At 31.1% G+C, this 21,267-nt stretch overlaps 1 protein-coding gene across 1 annotated transcript in view; it reads right to left on the reverse strand.

The window, feature by feature from the left end:
- LOC133321356 (acetylcholine receptor subunit alpha-like) overlaps window positions 1-21,267 on the reverse strand; it is a 63,697-nt gene that overhangs the window by 12,596 nt on the left and 29,834 nt on the right. The window contains exons 4-8 of the mRNA XM_061530447.1: window positions 8,192-8,307; window positions 7,942-8,110; window positions 7,063-7,199; window positions 2,844-2,987; window positions 468-714 (exon numbers count right to left, since the gene is read on the reverse strand). Coding sequence (XP_061386431.1) covers window positions 468-714; window positions 2,844-2,987; window positions 7,063-7,199; window positions 7,942-8,110; window positions 8,192-8,307 — 813 coding nt within the window. The remainder of the gene's footprint in view (window positions 1-467; window positions 715-2,843; window positions 2,988-7,062; window positions 7,200-7,941; window positions 8,111-8,191; window positions 8,308-21,267) is intronic.

Genomic DNA, 21,267 nt, shown 5'->3' on the forward strand with positions numbered 1-21,267 from the left:
GGTGTGAATAGAAAATACTAAAGGACTTCTGTAAAAACACAGAATTCCTAGAAGAATAGGGAGACCAAACAAAAAATCTAAGAATAATTCCAATCTAAATACCTTTCCTTCCTAGAGCGCACAACAGGCCTCCTATGGCTTAAGTGTATGTCCCATAATGGACATGTGGTGGTTTCAACCACCCCTCTTTTCAAACTAACTAACAAATACATATAAATAGCTTCTGTAACACTTTGCTACATTTTTAGTTTTACTCCACAAAAAACGACAAAAACTTTTTAAAAATTAAAAAAAAAAAAAACATTTTGCAAAGTATATTTTTATATACAAAAAATATTCAACTCGAGTATTGAAATTCATGTTCCATAATTATTTGTATGATACAGCAGTTAACACGGGTTTTATGCATTATAGTCAATTGTTATTTACGCTTAAAAATATGAAGAAATACAATTGTGTACAATTACCTTAGTTGAATCCTCCTGCAGTCGGGTATGTTCGGATATAAATTGAACACAAAAACAACTTCTGTGAACACGAGGTGGACATTTGCTATGGGAAAATACGGGATTGGCTAGAATAGGACTTTTTATTCCTGATGGTCCAATCTCCATATCTGGCACAGCAGGTAAATCGTCTGATTCTGACTGCGGTAATGAGGGAATCAGTCCGTGAATTTGACAACTTCCTCCAAATGGACCCGTTGTGGCGAGGCTAAAATGATAAAATGTATTGAAATATTCACCCCTATTCCGTATGTCGTCGTCGTTGTCGACGACGTTTCTCTTTCGACATCACTTCGCATCGACATCGACATCACTTCGACACTGATTTGGTATTCTGTAACACTCATGCGACGATGTCGACTATTTATGGATAATACCAATAAAAACAAAAATTTTGTTGCATATTTTTGGTCAAAAATGTGTTTGTATCCTTCACCGCACTGTGGTACAGGGCATTATGTCTTGGTAAATGTGTTTGCAACGACCAAAAAGAAACGAGATAGACCCATAGTTACTTTTTAGTATATAGTATGTACATAGAATTATTTTTCAGTCGATTTATGCATGTCCCTCCATTCATGTATTATTTTAAACAAGTTACATGCCACCATTATGATCCGAACGGGATGAAATTTGGAAAAAATCCATCCAATTGGGATGCAATTTTATGTTCAAACGCTTTAGTCGTGAACAAAAACTATGACGAAGAAATCTTCGACATCGTCGTCGTCACACATTGTTACGGAATACCAAAAAGGTTTCAATAGTTATCGATAAATGTCGACAACGACATAGGCAATACCAATTTGCAAAAGACGACTCTCTTCGACGTCGTTTCGTGTCGACGACAACATACAGAATAGGGGTGATTAAAAAATAATAAAATGAGTTATATACACACACCAAATTCGACTGGCAAATGGAAGCGCAATATGTATTGAAGACTTGTAACTTTGCATAAAGTAGATAAGGCCTATAAACTTTTGAGCCTCGATTTTTTCAGTGTCTATGGAACTATTTTCTGGTTACATACTTAATGCAACTATCCTAAATTGGATATTAACAAAATTTGTCGTTATTACATCCTTGCATACTTCTGAATCAATTTCAATATCGATGAAAAATCATTTTATATTATCTTTTGGTTCTTTTTTGCAAAAATCTAAAATATTTTTGAGAGTACAATTCAAATACGAAGCGATTTAAATAATTTGGACTGTATACACAAATTGGTACTGAACACATTTTTACCCTGAAAAATACACTGGTGGCCAAAACTAAAGCAACTAAAATTGCAAATATAATAAATGCCGTATAACTTTTTTTAAAAACCAACATCATATGTTCACGTAGCGAACATGGTTTTCATTAAGTAAATATAGTGAATGTATTTCTGTGGGTCTCTTGTGTAAAAGAGATAACATTTAGTTAAACAGGGATCTATTTTTGTCTACAGTCCACTTGAGATAAGAGGTTATTTTGGTTCAATATTTGTACACAAAAATAAGAAAGGAGTTTTTCTATTGCCACATGTGGTATGTTTGGGTAAGATTACGGGGAGTAATCAGTAAGTATCACCTTTTATATTAATAAATTAGTGTGTAAATGCACATCAAATAATGTTAAAAAATTTATAACAAAAAATTATTTTGGAGTAATATTCCATAAATAAATCCGTGATTTCTCGAATTATAAGTCGGTTTTGTGCAACTATATCATTAGTGACAGTACCAATTGCTTTAGTTTTGGCTACTTTTTTTGATACGTGTCTTCCATTATTATTAACATGTGTAAAGTTCTATGGATTTAATTGACATAATTTTGTTGTTTTGTAGTTGTTTTTGTAATAAATGAAAGGTTTTTTTTGGACGGCGGGCATTATTTCCGATCACTTGGAAAATCTGAGTCCAAAATTCGAAAGAGTACATGTCAGGCTCTGGTATGAACTAAATTGACAAAATAGCGTACATATGAATGTGGTTTTTAGAAAGTCCCATATTTCCGACCACAAATTAAGATAGAATTAATAGTATCGGAGTTATAGTGCCTGACATTTGTAAAAACACTATTATCGATTACAGAATGAACATTGCCCAACACAGAACAACCTTATAATAGTTGTTCTTAGGCTTTTTTTTAGCAATATTACAAACATTTTGTTAAAATGTGAATTCTCAAGAAATTCTCAACTATGTTTGTGGTTGGGTGTTCGTTAGGGGTGCTCCAAATGTAAGTTTTTTTAGAACAAATATAATTTTATTACAAAAATTAATAAAAAAATAATCGATAAAACATTTTTAATTTAAAACTAATTCTTGGACTATTATATTAACTTACCTTGTCTCGAAATTGTACTTTGGCCGTTTAATGAACAAAAATTTCGGAAGATTATCAATAAACACATTTTTCACCCAGGGTGCCATTCGATGAGTTTGTGGCGATCTAAAGTGGACATTGAGAACAACAACTGTGACACATATGCTGCAATGAAAGGGATACAATTATATAAATACACTGACATAGGCCCGCTACGTCGTTAGCGGAATTTTTGTATAGTTAAAATAAATAAAATTTAACTAAGCTACACAATATACTTTTTATAGTTGAATATTTGATATACATTTGAAATATTCCAAATAATGATATGTCCTATATCTTATTTTTTATGAAAATCTCAGATTTTACTCCAAACAAATTGTCGCTATTCCTATATATCATCGACATAAAGATACCGCCCTTTATTCATTACATTTAAAGTATGGTTGAAAACATCATTGGAAATAAATATCAGTTATGTTATAGCAGAAATTATAGAAACATTTGCATTTAAAAATGCCAACAATTTAGTACTTGTGATGTTCAGCGGTTTGTTTGCATAGTTTCACTTATTTGTGTAAAGTCTCGTCCGTTTTATAACTATATCGGAAGTTTAAACCAAAGTTCTAAGATTAGTACTGAAATTTGGATACCTGTCTCTAATCATTCCTACTTTGTACTTTCTAATGCAAATTTTCGAAAAAAAAAACTTTTTTGAAATGTTATAGCTAAATACAGAAAAAATTTGAGGACTCTATCTCTACTCGTTCTGTCGTATACAATATTTAGTACATTAAGCACAAATGCCCAACAAAATTGCGAAAAGAATTGTTTTTCATAGAAAACAACTTGTACCAAATTCTATATCCACCCGTACCGCCTTATACAATGTTTTGTACTTTTTAGTACATTTTATAACTTATTTCTGAAAAATATTTATGCATAAATGATTATTGTCATGGTTGCAGGTAAGTATTTTATAACAGGACCCTATCTTTATCCGCACACAGTATTGAGTACTTGCTAGTTTACTAACTTTTTGGCATATTACATTTGTTTATAGAGCATATCGCTCTATTATTTATAGTCTAATACTAAATTTCAGATTTCAAACCCTATCCATTTCCATTTCTTCCGGTTCTGTTATACTACAGTATTTAGTACATTTTAGTACTAATTTCAAAAAAAAATATATATGAATGACATTATATTTGTAATAGAGTAAGTTACATACTATATTTCAGATTCTTATTTCTACCTGTTTCATTGTATTTTATTATTTAGTACTTTTTATCACCACTTTACTACTTTAGCACTTTAGCATTCTATTTGTAATAGTTAAATCTATATGCGAAGTTTCACATTTTTATCTCTATTGGCTATATTGCAATATAATATTTACAACTTTTTAATACATTTTAGCATTCATTTCCAAAAAATATGTTTGCCCATCATTCTATTTGTAATACCTTAAGTTACATACCAAATTTCAGATATCTATCACTACCTTTTCCATCGTAGTATAATATTTAGTATTTTTTAGTACCTTTAGTACTAATTTACAAAATTTGTTCACACATTCTGAATCGGTTATCATGGAAAAAGCTGTGTACCAAATTTTACAGTTCAACTTCCATCCCTTCCGGTGCTATACAATTTTAGAACCATTTTAGTATTATTTTCCAAAAATATTTTTGCAAATCATTATATTTGTATTAGCTTAATCTACATACCAAGTTTAAGATATGTATATCTACGTATTCCATACAAATATAATATTTAGTACTTTTTAGTACCTCTTAGTACTAAATTCCCCGTAATACAGTTTTTAGTACCTTTTAGTACAAATTTTCAAAATCGCCGCCTTATCAGACGCCTACTTACCAATCCCGACCTACATGCCAAATTTCAAGTTTCTAGCTTTAGCCGTTTCGCCTGGGGGTTGATAATCAGTCAGTCATTTATAACGCAACTCTTTTATATACCACGAATTCCATAAAAAGGACAACCACATAGGTAAAAATCAATACGTTAAGAGAGATATGAAATTATATAGGAAATATTCTTTGCTGAATTTTGAAAAATAACGGTAGTTTTTCTTTTTGTTGTCATTTGTCGTAAGTGTGAACGCTGTAAGCTAAAACAATATCAATAATAAATATTAAATTCAAATAAATATCTTACTAAGAATAACATACATATAAACCTCTATATATAATAACAGAATCCCGTGGTAATGGCAGTTAAATAGTGTAAGAAAAAATGTAACTCGTGCGTGACAAAATTAACATATGTTTCTACACAAACTCTAATATGAGAATTTTTTTTGATAATGCTGTTATGTGTGGATCTTGAGATGACAAACTCAAATAAAACAAAGTTTGTCTTTTATCTCCATCGAAAAATTTTGTATCCGTCACGCACATGTTATATTCTTCCTCAATATGTTGATTTAGAACCGGATTTACAGCAAAAAATTTCGTCCATAACTGCAAAATGATTTACTAAAGGTCTTGGGGCCACACAAAGGTATAATACCCTGACAACATAGTTGTGTGGGATTTAAGAATTAGCATTTTTAAAACATTCAGTTTCAATTTAATTTTTAGTACATGTGTGTGTAACGTGCGTTACAAGTGTAACATGTGCGTGTCGGTGTTCAAAGTTAAACAAGTATATGTTAGAAGTGGTTTTCTCATTATAGATGTAAAAAAACGCAATTTTATCTCCAGCCAATTCGCAGAAATTTCATATCGAAACTGATATCCAATTTTTAAAGGGAAAATTTTGTAGCGCGTGCGTACGCTAAATTTTGCTTAATATCACCGAAATTTACAAACATATTCATAAAAAAATTAGCAGGTATTGTAAAAGGCGCAAAACTATTTAATAAAAATTGCAAATGTCGCACGGTGTAACAGTGCGTGACATGGAATTCGTGGTATATAGATTAATATCTGCAATGTCTGAGTCGCCAATAACACTATGCGACACGAAAATTATTCAGGGGCTCTAATGTACCAATTATGTTTAGTTAAAGTCCCTGGACCACGAAAATACCTTTGGTTTTTCTGGGTCACATCAAAAATTAATTGTATAACGGTAAATGTAGAGAAAAACATGGTTTCATAGATTTTCAATTCGAAACTCGAATAACTTTTTTATTTTTTTCGAAGAGTAAAATTTTTCCTTTCAAACAAGATATATATTTGGTAAATCGGTTGAGGATTGGCTGAGTTACAGTGGTTGAAATGTGAAAAAATACGCATAAAAAGACAAAATTTATTTTTCTTCGGACTGTACGATGAAAGGAATTATGTGTCTATCTCGTTTCCCTTTGCCTGTTACAAATATAACGGTTTGTAACAGGAAACGAGATAGACCCATAGTTCCTTTAGAGAATATGCATAGAATCAATACAAAAATTTGTATAAGTCATCCTTTTTAACCAATTTTTTTGATTTTTCTCATTTTCGAAGGCTTATTTAATTTTCTTCCCCCTTGAAATCACATCCACAGATTATGGGCATGTTTATAACCAAAATTAAAAAGACTAATGGTGGCAAATCGCATGATCTTGGTGGACAGTTGATGTCTCCATGACGATAAATTACTCGGCCAGGAAATGTCTCTTGCAATAAAGTCATATTCGTTCTAGTTGTGTGGCACCATCTTCTTGAAATATTTTTGAATATTTTAGTTTAGACGGATTTTAAAAAAATTGTTTCTAGAATATACTTAGACATATTGCAGAATGGGCGCTTGTTGACAGTTTCAGTCCAAGTTGGACTTTCGATTTTTAGCAAATGTTTTATTCTTAGTCTCATAAATGTTTAATGTGACTTTTTTATTCGTAATATTCGTTGGTGCTTCTTTAATTACGGCAAATTCGTTTCGGTAAGAGTATTAATCAACTGATTTTCTATTATTCAAATAGCCTTTAGGTTTTTCTAATGTTGTTGAGTTTTTCTTTTGTTTCAACGCTGTGTTTTCCCTTACACACAGCAATAATTGAAAGTTTGTATTATTTTAAATTAATTGATATTTACGAAGTCATAAATTATAATAAAATACCAGAAAAAGCACATATTAAATTTTTAAGAGAAACATCCTCCAGTACAAACCATAACTCTGTTTTAGTTGGAAGTTCATCTCTAATTATTGCAACTATTGCAATTTCTTGCAATCGCCATGCGAATGTAAATACTTGACAATACACATATATATATATATAACTTACCTAATGGACACTAAAATCATAGCGAATATTAAATACTTCCCCAGAAGAGGGACTACCAATGATGTTGGGGGTATGATCTCAACAACCAACAAAAAGAACACATGGAGGCTGATAAGAATTGAGATTGACAACGTCACCTGAAAAAACAAAGGGAAATAGTATTGTAAATGTTTGTTTATTATTACTACGGGTTGCCGATGTGCGGTGATTATGGAGAGACTATTATTTCTCTATATTAAAGTGTATATATCCGTGGCATTTTATTATATATTAGAATTGAATTAACGACTTGAAAAGTTGTTACCAGTTACCATCAAATATATCCTACCAGAAAATATATAAACTATGTTATTTCTATTGTAGTTCCCAATCAACTTGAAGTACTGATCAAATCTTTCGCAAAAATTACTTAATGGTTATTTTATAGATTTACTAGGTATTTATGACTATGTTAATTACCAATTTGTGAAGGTGTCACAAAGAGAGGATTCCACCGCTGCAGTTAATGATATTTTGTATGTGGACGTACATGGCGGTTGTTGTGGTCTCCCTCCACTATATGAACGAGCGACGTAATGCAAATAATATCACCAATATGTGCATTATCACGATTTATTATTTTAAGAATTATTGACATGAAATTGGATGGAATTAAAAATTTGATTTTTATTTGTATCTTCATTTCATTTGGTGGAAAATATATAGTAGGCAATTTGGTATTCTGTGCAAATTTTCATCGCAATCATAGAAACCGTAAGTATTAAAGAACAATTTTGATGAAATCGGTCGAAAATGTATATAGGGGAGAGGGGAGCAACACGGCACCTTTGAACAGCGCTTAAATTTTTTTTATATAAAGAAGGAAGAATAATCACATACCTTTTCGCCGCTGTCTGACGGCAAATAAAAAGTCAACACCGTTAAGAATGATATTCCCATACATGGAATAATAATGTTTACGGTATAGAATAACGTTTTTCTCCTCATCGTTATATTAAACGTAATGTCCAAATAGGGTTCGTCGCAGCATGTATAAAACTTCTCGTTTCTGCAAAAATGAAAAAGAAAATTAGATAATAAACTTTTGTAAACTATGACAGAAACGATATTCTGGTATATACATGCTTACCTGACGGCTGGTACTTCAAGGATGTCCCATTCCACAGACATGTAAAATTCAGACAAATCAACTCCAACATCAACTACGTTGCTACCTAGTTGTTCGTCCATGTGTCTCAGATCCACCTTGGTGTAAATTGAAACATTGAAAATATATTAATTTGTTATTATTTGTTGTTAAGTATCGATATTGATAATAGTATTTCTCCAATCATACAATAAAAAGTACATTATAAAGAAATAAGATTGTGTGGAAACTAATGCAAGATTGCTATTTGTTGAATGATGCAGTTTGTCATATTGTTTTCTTTTAGAATTATTTTACAACACATTAATTTAGTAAACATATTGAAACAAGTTATAATGGCGTGACGTGAAAATATGTAATTTCTGAAGAAAGAAATAGCTATTTCTCGGAAACTATAACTGATAAAGCATGGATTTTTTTTTGTGCGATAAATTTTATGGCGATCTCAAATTAAATGATTTAATAAATTACTTTCTTTGGAAACTATTTTTTTTAATTCCAAATTTTGTGGACTATAGGATATGTTGGCACATTTTCAACAGAATTAGCCGAAATTTGTTATTTAAAGACCTCATTGTAAAGCAAAAAAATTGGTATTGCTACACTTTACAGGGTAGCCCACATATGTCGGAACCTCAGAAATTTCGCCATTTTGTGAAGTTTTGGCAAGTTTTTCAAGCAAAAAGATATAAAAAGCGCATACACAATCATATGTTATTGCAAACTATTTCAAAAATGCCAAAGTTTAGCTTTGACATTGAATTAATCTGCCATTATTAAACCGAATCTGTAAAACACACAAATAATTATCAAAATATCTTTATCCACTTAAAAATGACAGACTTTTGACAGGGTAAACGATTCTGAACCACAATGCGTCGTTTGAACATATTATTGAGAACCAAGTAGATGCAGTAAGACTGTCAGTAAACTGCATAGTCACACATTCATGTTAAATATAATTAAAATGTGTTGTACAACATAATAAAATGCAACTACAAATAATTTCAGTAGGAAAGTTATTTAAAAAAGATATTAAAAGAACATTAAGCCAAAAAACTTTTTATCTGTATAATTTAAAATGTTCTTTAAAATTTAAACAGTTCTTAAAAAATTTTACAAAAATGTATTGTTATTTTGACTGTTTGTTTATCAAATCTTGCAAATAGTTTACGCAACTTTTTTAGTAATATTGTTCTATTAAAGCATGCACTACGTTAACGTATGTTTGTTTTTTTTTCTGATGCATAATTTGTAACATAAGACATTTTTAGTTACATTATCAGTTTATAAAAAACAAAAAATAAAATAAAAAATGTTATGAAAGCATATAATCCACTGAACTATTTTCAGAATACTTTAGTAAAAATGCAATTTTTGTTTCGTTTTTGTGTCTTTTATTGTTTCAATGTTTTTCGTCAATTAAAATTAATAGAAATATTCCCATTTTTCTAAAAAATCAGTTAAAATAATTCAATCAGCTTAAATAATTCTTATAGATTATTTTTCTAAATTTTTTTTAATTCTTCCTTAAAAGAATTATACAAGTAAAAACGTCATTAAGACAGTGGTGTGCATTCAAAATTTCCTAAGAAGGTCGAAAACTTTAAATGATGATTGTTATTGTAAAGTGTCTGCAAGTAGAAAGTTTATGAGGGAAAATGAAAAACCAAACTTCACTCAGGTTGGAAAACTGGGCTAGGATTGAAAATATTGAAAACTTTATGGAAATACGTTTTCTATTCACCACGAATCATTTTTGATATGAAGATTTGTTTTCCCAAACGTACCGAATATTCGGGGGTACCTTCTCGGAAACAACGTCTTCTATCCTATGTGGCATTAAATAATAACAGGTAATTTGCATTCAAAATTTCTTAAGTCAATCGAGACCTTTTTATATGGAGACGACGTTATTTGGTAGTACCGATGCGGCTAAAGTTTCAAAATACAGAAAATGGGATATGGAAGCTACCCGGATAATTTTTCATAATTTTCCTACTCAATGAGAATGCAAAATATTTAATTGATCCTAAATTCGTTGAAACGCGTGCTCAAGCTACCCAAATTTCTGATGTAGCGTTATATTGGGGCTTTCCTAAGAAGGAAACCAAAATAACAAATCACAGCCACTTTGGTTGAAACATGTGCACAAAAACCTCAAAATATCGAATATTGTGGTTATCGTTATATAAGGGATACCCCGAAATATGGCCCAATATTGATCATTTTTGTGTAGAGATCTGATACCCAACGTGAATCACTAAAATACTAAATTGCCGAATAATGGGGGCTACCCTAAAAAGTGGAACAATATTGATAAAGTGGACCGATATACCCTATTTGCAATACCAACCAACCTATGAGAAATAGCAATACCAGTGCAACATTTCAAAGTTCTATCTCAATCGTGTTTTCAATAGACCGATTGACGGACACGATCAAGAATCTCTATGGCGTCTCCGTTATGACGAATTTAATATTTACGCCACCTTTTGGTGGAAATGGTCAAGATCATGATTTTGTCGTTTTTTTCTAAAGAATTAATTTAATTTTAATATTTTTGTAAAATGATCAGTTAGAGTTCAGAAAGTTTGTCTTGTTTTTTTTAATGTATATAATTTTAAAAATAATATTTAGGATGTTTGTTGTGTGTTACAAATTTAAATATTAGGCTCGTACCTTAGTTCATGCATATGGGTACGATTTTATCTCTTCAAAAATTCAATACATTTATTTCAATTATTATTTATTTTATTGCGTATGAAGTTGAGCATTTTCAAATTGACAGGACGTATTTTAGATTTTATTTGTTTTGTTAAAATACATTGAAAAAAGTGTTTCTATAAAAGTAAACATTGTTAGATATATTAAAATAATCTTTCATTCATTTTCGCGTTTTCAATTGAATGCAGACCACAAATCCTGTAAAAACTACTAAAGATATTGCATGTTTTGACAAAGCTTTAGTTGGGCTGAGTATAACGCTTCCGATTACTCTGGAATAAAAGTATTGCGAATTCTAGGCGAAAAATCGACAAATTGTTTACAAAATAACTCGAACCTGCCTGCGTACTGCGTAGAGTTCCCTATGTCCAGACACGACTGCATATACTTCAGAGTAGACACCATATAACAGCCCCCACTCACTATTCGGTATTTTTGACACGTTTTATGGAAGCCAAGAAATGTTAGGTACGGACAAAATTAACGAAGTTTCGTAGTCATTATGCTAAAAGTTTCCTCAAACACACCGTATCGCCGTTAACTACTCTCTTTCTCTTTGAGTGATTTCCTCATCTGTCAAAGTCAAAAATTTATGTTTGTTTTTTTATAGTATTCTTTGAAAAATATTTTCACGAAACCTGTTACATGTTACAGTCTTTAACATATACGACGATTCAGGCCTGGTCTCTTAGTCTGGGTTTATACATGCATTTTTTTAAGCAACTCTGCTGTTGCTCTCTTCGATTCTCTTTTGAATTTCTTCCCCCTTGTCACTTTTTATACCTCTCACTTCTAGGAACTCGGCAGAGTTGCTTACAAAAGTTGCATGTATAAACCCAGACTTAAGATGGCTTTATATGAAATTTCAATTTACAAAGGAATGTCAGAGTCAAACTTTATTTTGGACGCCGTTCTCCTTTATTCTTTTACAATTAAAAGCCAACTTAGCATGCCTAGCCTGAAGTCCTCTTTTGTGTTTCCCCCTTCTCCTAACAACCCTTTAATGGCAGATTGCAATGAAAAAATGCTGAACATAGTTTGGTACCTTTAACTTGCGACCTATATTACAAGGCTGCCATACAAGTTTTTTAAACAAGTTTTTTAAACAAAATACATATTTGCTGTTTGTGTATGTTCTTTAATAACATGTCATGTAATGAAAATGAGTTTTTACAGCGTTCTGAAAGTGTTTATTTTGTTATGGATGAAAAGTATTTCATTTTCATTCATTTTTCAAGTCTTTAGTTATGTGTTAAAAATTAAAAAAAAAAACACATAGTTGCATTTTTGTTATTCACCTCATGTTGTCCTACCTTGTAATAGTTGGACCCTTAGTACCATTATTCAAAGTACGCTGTAACAACTTATAAATTAAATTCATATTGTGCCTAACTGAGTATGTATGAAAAATATAAAAAATATATTCTAAAATCCATTGATTTAAAGATGAATTTTACAACATCGGTGAGAAGATTTTTGATTTGTGAATGAATAAATATGTAAATCATATCCCTAACTCGATTTTGAAAAGAAAACCATTCCATTCATTTTTCGCGTTTTTGATAAATAGTTAAAAATATGTTAAATGAACAGAACAAATTGTTGCATTTGTTTTTATTTATTCTGACATTTCAGTCCACGAGCTAGAGATGTATTTTCTCTTATTTGACAAAAGATGCCCTACCTTGTATAAATAAAAAATGCAAAATATAATTTTGAAATAATAATGCTTCATATTCTTATTAATGTAAATAATATTTAAAGTTCAAAATGTTGACAAAATTCGCATAATTTTCCCATTGTTAGCAATGATGTCTGAAGTCATGCATATTTAAAGTCGCATGGGTGACACACTTTTGTGGCTTTTATCTCAAAAGAAAAAAACGGGAGGCTCTCATTTTTTTACCATTGATAGTACTCTTAAGGCCCGTATCTAAATTCAATGCGTTGCGTACTAAAATACCAACCTTCTTACCTTTATAGGGTTTCTTCAACGTCCGTATTACCCAAATACGCAAGGACCTTATTTACTTGTGTGTCAATTGAAAACGGCGAAAATGAATGGAGACATTTTCTTCATTAACCGAAAAATGTTTACATTTGTAGAAAATCAAAATTTTCATTGACTGGAATTCTATTTTCAAAAAATAAAAAAAATCAAAATACGCAATTGTAAATTTTGAAAAACTTCATCTTTATATTTTTATACGCAATGCGTATTTGGGTAACATTCATTGAAAAACATGTATTTAACTTTTGAGGTGAATAAAATCGTACGTATACGCCTGGTATAATAATTACAAGGTAGGGCACAGCTACCAACTGATTACAATTTTTTCTCAAGGTGGCTTGTTCCATCAAATCAAAATACATATATTGTGTATGTGTGTGTATTGTTTTGAATACAATGTTCAAAATAAATTGAAATATATTCAATTTTAATTGAAATGAAATTAAAGTTTTTAACACATTCGTCTGGAAGTAATTACTTTGTTATGGATGAAACAAACATTTGATGGTATTCCCTACTGGATTTTGGGAAGCAATCATAACCTTTCACTCATTTTTCGGGTTTTTAGTTTTGTGTAGAAAAAATGTCAAATAAACACATACACTTGTTGCGTATATTTATTTTATTTTTGGCAGAAGAGGCCACACGTGCATAGTTGCTTTTTTGTTATTCACCTCAAGCTGCCCTACCTTGTACTTCATAAATATAAATACTAATACTAAATACTACTAATACGACCCTAAAATACTACTAAAAAGTATTAAATGTGAATTGTATAAAATTGTGTTTGATTTATTTAGCATTTAAAGATTTATTTTGCATCGGAAAGTCGAGTAAGTGACCGCGAAGTACCCCTATATCAATTTCAATTAATATGGTAAATTAATTCCATAACATTGTATGCATGTTGATAGGCATATTCTCTAGCAAATTGAAAATTAATATTTTTGAAAGCATATTATATTTATAGAGACAGGGAATTACAAAATATTAAATATTTTGTAATTATTGCCACTGAACATTTGCTGTGCTTACATTTCAAAGGAGTATATTATTTTGAAAGCTAAATCTTGTCAAAACTAAAATTATAAAAAAATGTATAATTATGTCATGCTATAAAGTTAGAATGTGTAAAAATGTTGTGTAGGGTGGATGTATCAAGAATTATTTGAAACTGAGCGAAAGTAATAAACGTAAAAAGTTTGTCCAGTTTTTGGTTCATTCATTCACAAAAAAGTGTGATAGTATCTGAGAATCCTCCATGTGAAATGTTTAAAAAAGAGAACACAGAAAACGAGTTTTGAACCAGGGCACTAATGCCCGTGCATGAGCAGCATTGACCTAGTATTACCGCTAAAAAGTGGAAATACAACTATTGTACCGTAAGAACAGTATTGTACTAAATTTAGTTCTACCTATTGTACCTAATATAGTACCATAGATGAATGACTGGAACTTAATAAACTTGCCAGATCTATAGTTGATTTAAAGAATACATAGAATCACGTTTTCAGTCGATTTAAGCATGTATTTTTGTAAACAAAGCACAGGTCGCATTTCTTAATCAATTGATATATGTTTTGTTTTAATTTTAAATGTTGAAAAATTTTATTTTTTTATAAAAATGTTTGTCTCTAAATCAGTTTTTAAGGCAAACACTTCTTAATGTTATTACTATATTTTGTATGTGCGTTATCTCAGGTATTACAATATTCCTGTCCTACATAACCTAACTATTTCTAAAGTAGTAATGATTGATATTTGGATTTCCTATATATGCAATTAACTAACTATTTAAATTAATTTTTTATCATATTTGTTAATTTAAAATTGTTCTGGAAATTAAAGTGAACAAATGTGAAAATAGCTTTCCCATTCCTGGGTACTAAATCTACCTTGTAGGCAGTAGTAGAAAAAAACTCCATTTTGGTTGCTACAATTTAACGTTTTTTTTCTATTAAGTTACGAGAGTACAGAAGAAAAAAATTGGGCTATCGCTTTTTATGCCGGCTGAATTGTTAGCTTCATTGTCGCTTAGGCTTTATCAAAAATAGCTAGCCCATCACTTTTTATGCTGACCTTTGATTTCCATGCCTTTGTTTTTCCTTAAACTTTTTTTCATAATGTATTTTGCCTAGAGTTTACTGTTTTCTTATATTGGATATCTCGAAACATAAATGCATTGTCTATATTTTGTCAGGTGTAACCAACATTATTGAGTGTTTTAAATTTATCACATCTAGCCAGAACAGCATTTTTACATTCTCATAGGAACAATATACAATAAAATTTTGTGTTAATGAGACACTGTTAAAATTTAGGTAGGTGTGTTTGTGTTTGTTTACGCAATATTCCAGTAAAAGACACTGAATTGAGAGAGAATTATATAACAATTTTCATTTGCGTAAGTCCGGGCAATGGGGAGTACCTATTTTCTTTTTGGTGGTATCATACAGAATATTCAATGAAAAATTCTAGATTTTCGTTTGTGAATTACTTCAAGTCTTAGATTAAAAATAATATTATTTTTACAAATTTGGTCATCATGTTTCGGTCATATTTCATATAAACTTGAATATTAAATTGGTTATTCTGTTTGCAACTCCTCGAAATATTGACCGCAGACTGCACAAAGTGTATATTCTTGATCAGAATAAAATACGATAGATATCGCAATGTTTAAGATAGGGCTTGGATATTTTGCACAGACATTGCTATTACTCCTTCAATGTTTGGTGTTGCAAATGGGATATATAGGTCCACCAATACTAATAAATTTTTGTAGGAAGATGTGACACCGGATGGAAATTCAAAATACCAAATAATAGCCAAATTTATTGTAAAACTTATTGTAAATCATAAAATTTATTCTTATCAATATTATATATACATTTTGGGGTCACCGGTGAATGTTTGGAATTGTTGCAAACATAACGACATTTTCAATATACCACTTTATGGTAGAGAGTATGAATAGTCAACTTACATTTTTCTTACGCTCAACATTGCCAGACATCGTAACTATTGGCTTTTTCCGACTTTTACTTGTTATTTCTTTATGATCGTATGTCTTTTTGTTTCGAGTTTTCAATTACGAAAATACTGTAAATAATACACAAAATACATTCTAGAAAAATCATGTACGGAAAATCAGATATATTTTAGTAGAATTGCAAAAAAATAAATAATGATAGAACCATGGTACAATAATTCAAGGTGGGCTATATCAAGTTATAAATTACAATTTCTTCATATTGTGGCTTGTTATGCCAAAGTCATATACAAAATGTGTGACTGAGTACTGTGTGTGACTGTTTGAAAAGAAAACCTGAAATTCCATTAATGTTTAACGTAAATGTCACATACATGTCAAATGAACAGAACGATTGTTGCATTTGTTTTTATTTATTCTGACTTTATAGCCCATATGGTAGAGGTGTATTTTCTCTTTGTTGAAAAAAATACCCTACCCTCTAGAACAGTGGTGGGCATAACAACATTGAGCGTAAGTGTGGGTGATCGTAACGGAGAAATCAGCATTAAAAACGACTGAAGGAAAGAGAAAAAAGAGAATACGTGTTTAACCATCGACACTCAGTTACGGTAGCGTGTATGGCCGAGCATGCCTGCTCTAGAATTGTACCATGGTTAGAACAATAAATTATATTCCAAACAACATTCCAGATTATAAAACCAGTGAGCGGAGCAGTATAGTCGGACGGGGCCGACCATACGATACCCTACACAACTACCACGGAACTCTAACTTTCTGCCGACGTTTATTCTGAGCGTGGGCAATATTTCGTGTTAATTGCACCCTCTTGCCCGATTAAAGATCGACAGCACCTCTTCCTTACACTGACATATTTACCGAATATTCTCAATATTGAGTACAATCCTTCAATTACTTGTCCAGATTCCCTTGTGTTGCGATGTTCGGATTATAATTGTGGCCCATAGATCGTCTCGAAAAAAATATAAAAAATTAAGTTTTCGGTCCACTTCATCCCAAAATGTTGATTTGATCATCACCAAAAATTATACCCGATATCCCTGACCATACCTGGATCCTCATTGAACATTTTAAAGCGATCAGCGCTATATTTCCGCCCTCTAGTGTAGTATTGGGTTACTAAATAATGTCTGAATACGTAAGCACCTGTAAATATTTAAGTGTAACTCCCACATCTGAGTACATACGACCATATAATTGGTATCAATTTAACTTCTCGGGCCTTGGTCCTTCAGGGGCAAATATATACGCCATAGAATACAAATTTTGTCATTTTTCACACAAAAGTCAGGGTTCATTTGACCCGCTAAATATTGACCGATCTTTATCAAAACAGGCATACTTATTCTTTGGCCCGATCCCCTTCTCTATACAAAAATTCGCTGTGTTTGGGCCATAATTGCGGCCTCAGGAGCGACCTGAAAACCCGACAAAAATAAAGTTTTTGGTCCATTTCATCCCCTAAATATTAAAAGATCTTTTACAAACACAATAGGGGTCTTCATTGGCCAGAACCCATTCTACATGCAAAATTTCGTGAAGATTGGTCCATAACTGTGGCCTGCATCGTGTTTACAAATTATAATGGACAGACGGACTGACGGACACACATGTCTAGATCGACTCAGCTAGTCGAGATATGGCGATCGGTATACTTAAAGGTGGGTCTAGGACCAATATTTCGCGGCGTTACAAACTTTTGGAGCTGCACAAATCTATAATACCCTGACAACATAGTTGTGTAGGGTATAATTACGATGGAGTGCTTTAAAGCACTTAACATTGCTTCTGATATCGTAAACACAGGAAAAAAATCCATTCTATCTTGATAATGTTATATTACTAAAGCTGTTCAACAGATCTTACATTACTATAGATCAGCTGTTTTCTTTACTGCAATATACTGAAATATGTTCGTTTAATTTTGGCAATAGATGCTGCTTCTCTATTTGCTATCAAAGTACATTATTGTGAATTGACTTCCATTTTGAAAACGTAAACAACGCCAAATTGTTGAAATTAGAGTTAAGAAAAAATATCTGACGTTTGCTTCCTGGGTGAATTTATAAATAGGCTTTGGTTCTAGATTATTATTGAATATGCAGTAAGTTCGGGTAATGTGGTATATCTATTTTATTTTTGGCTATAACTTACAGAATGTTTATTGCAATAGTATGGTACAACACTAGATTAATTGTTTTCAATATTTACTAGAACATTGTTATTATTAAAAATAGTATATCGACTCCATTTCCAGTATATGTTTTACTAGTTCGTTCTCCATTGATGCAGTTAAAGTTGGATGGCGGTCATGTTTATTTAACAAAAGAACTGCAATGCTTTTCTTACGACATTCGCTCTTCTATGTGAGGGGGTTCCAATAGCTTACTTCGTTGTCCATTTTCTAATTTCACCTGCTTTGGGCATTATGTAGTACCATTATAATAATTATTGAATATAAAAAAACTAAATTAACATATATTTCAACTTTAAGCTTTCATTGCCTTTGGCTTATGAATAACATAAATATTAATAAAAACAAGCGTTTCTTGGAAAAAAATTAACTGCATACCAAAAAATTTCAACCATGAAATCAACTTCAATTTTGCAACTATTTGTTTGTAAATAAAATTAAAACACAAATACATTTGAGCTTGATATCGGGTATTGCTATGCTCTTAGTTTAAGACAAAACCAACTGTACCGCGTTACCCGCCCATACCACATTACCGGGACTTGTTCTAAGCATAACAATGTACTTAAAGTTGCCAACATTTCCTTTAAATCACCGCTAAACATCTACAAAATATTTGCATATACAGATATTCTAGCATCTTCTAAATACATTCCAGTACAGTCATTTAATTAAAATACGGAATAAACGTACGTACATACATTCGCATATATTATATATAAACTAAAACACATTATATTCATATATTAGCACCTTAAAACCATCGTAGGTCCAACTTCCTAGTTTTAAGATGCAAGTTTGCACGTCGTAAGGGAAATATTCTACATCAATTGAACAAGATGATTTATAGACTGCGGGTGGTTGCCACATCACCAATCCACTATTATGTACTGTCGCTTTAGTCATCAGTGTGACTTCGTAATGGCCATCAGCACTGCAAAAATTATAAGGTAATAAAATTACAGTTTGAAAACAGGTTCTACGTAAAAATGTTGCGACTAATTTCAATGGTAAAGTAAAGAGTCAACTATTAATTGTAATTATCAATAGACATTGGAAGGCCAAATATGTGACCAGACAATATTGCCGATGAATTGTACATAGACTTAATAATAATCGTGTTATCTAATCCGGCAACTTTTTTATTTTCCATGTTTTCATTGATTCGTAAGTACCGAATACGAATGTTTTTCAAATCCAGTATGGATTGTGCAAAAAGGATGATGGACATAATTTATGGTAGCTACATCAAAATTTGAATCAATTCCCACAAATATAAAACTTTAACGTGCCATATGCTCTATTCAATGGACGAGCAAATACAGCAACAATAACAATTTCTTTAATGACCAGATTTTAATGCAAATAAGCCTTTTAGTTGTGTAGTTACGTGTCGTAATGAGCCAAAATTTTAAAAGTGTTTGGGGTAGCAAAATTACAAGACTATGCAATACGACGGGGAAAAATATATTTTGGATTTCTTTACATGCACTGAATATAATCTATTTCGATAACATAATGGAATTTCATTAGAAAGTAATGATTTGATAAAATTATTAAAATTATTGTACACATGGTCCAACAACAGACATTTATTATGGACAATTCAGCTAGGACTTCAAATATTCTGCGAGTAAGTTTTTACGCACCAAGAAATCGTACTGCCACTTCGGATAGAACATGCGCCTTGTGCTATCAAAATAACTAAAATGGGACGGGACCATTATTTTATCATCTGAAAAATTAAACCATAAACGTAAATCGTAAATTCTCCTACATTGGAGTGGCACCTATTGGCTATTACCCACAAATTACTATAATGGGGTGGTAACGTTACAAAGTAATTATTGCTTATAGGCATTTTCACGATTTTTAAGACTTATAAATACACCGATATATGTAATGGTAGTGTTTATAAAAACATTTGTATATATATGGTGCATACATAAGTGTTCATTAGATACATGTTCGATTTAATTATTTTTATTAATAATTACAGTACTTAAAAAAATAAGTTTTCGATATCTTCTAATTCTTCAAAACATACATTTTCTTGATAATGCGAAGCATTAGATACCGGTGCAATTGGTATATATTTACCAATGCAGATGATGAAAATGTATGCTAAAATATATACCCTAATAAAACTAGATTGGAACCGTAACAAATTTATTATCCTTCAAACAATTTACACGCATTTATCATTCAGAAGTTACTAATGACTTAAAAACATTCTTAAGAATCATATTGAGCCATTACCGCCAAAATGTTGTAAAGGACAATTTTTTGAGTTTGGCTTTTGATACTTTTTAATGTATGTAGAGGAGATGGAGCACCTTCGGCATCGGGGCACATTCAATTCGTAAGTATTTCGTGTATAAAACTTCTCACATTTTAATGCAGCCTTATTAAAAAGCCGTTAATTATAATGTATATTACACTATATAAACTGGATTCGGGATAGACCATACATATACAAGATCAAACGTTCTTGTATTGAGGAAAATGAGATAGGAAAAAAAAACTATTTTTGATGGTGCCTTAAAAGTCAAACATTGAGTCGGATATTAAAATAATATAGAACCTATAGAGGATCTGAATTTCAACCAGACTAATAGCGATGATAATTACCACGCTACGACTATAGTGCCAAATGTGACCCATCAAATGCCGAAGCTACCCCAGGTAGGGGCACATTCGGCGAATTTGACTTTTTTACAAAACTTTAAATTTTTTTAAATAATACAAATGTATTCGATATTTGTGATACTAGTTTTTATAATTAAGTATCAAAGGACAATAATCAGCCATAAAGTTTGTATATCGTCCTCAGTACTTAACTGAAATAAAAAGCCCTAAAAAATGCCGAATGGTCCCAGTCTCCCCTTTTTATATTGTTTACATTTTATAGAGACAGCGATTTGTCGCTTACATTAAAATTACATATGAAATTGTAATGGAATAATCTGATTCGTTCTAAATAGATTTCAATATCAAATAATATAGTAAAATGTTTAAAAATATATTTAATACCTGATAGAAGAAGAACAGATTATAGGCAAGATAGGTTCAAACTGATTAGGTTAAATCGTATTGTAGAAATAATATCAAAA

The sequence above is a fragment of the Musca vetustissima genome, unplaced genomic scaffold, assembly GCF_032173495.1.
Source record: "Musca vetustissima isolate MV318-11 ecotype Yass unplaced genomic scaffold, APGP_CSIRO_Mvet_v1 utg12928, whole genome shotgun sequence".
NCBI classification, from domain to species: Eukaryota; Metazoa; Arthropoda; class Insecta; order Diptera; family Muscidae; genus Musca; species Musca vetustissima.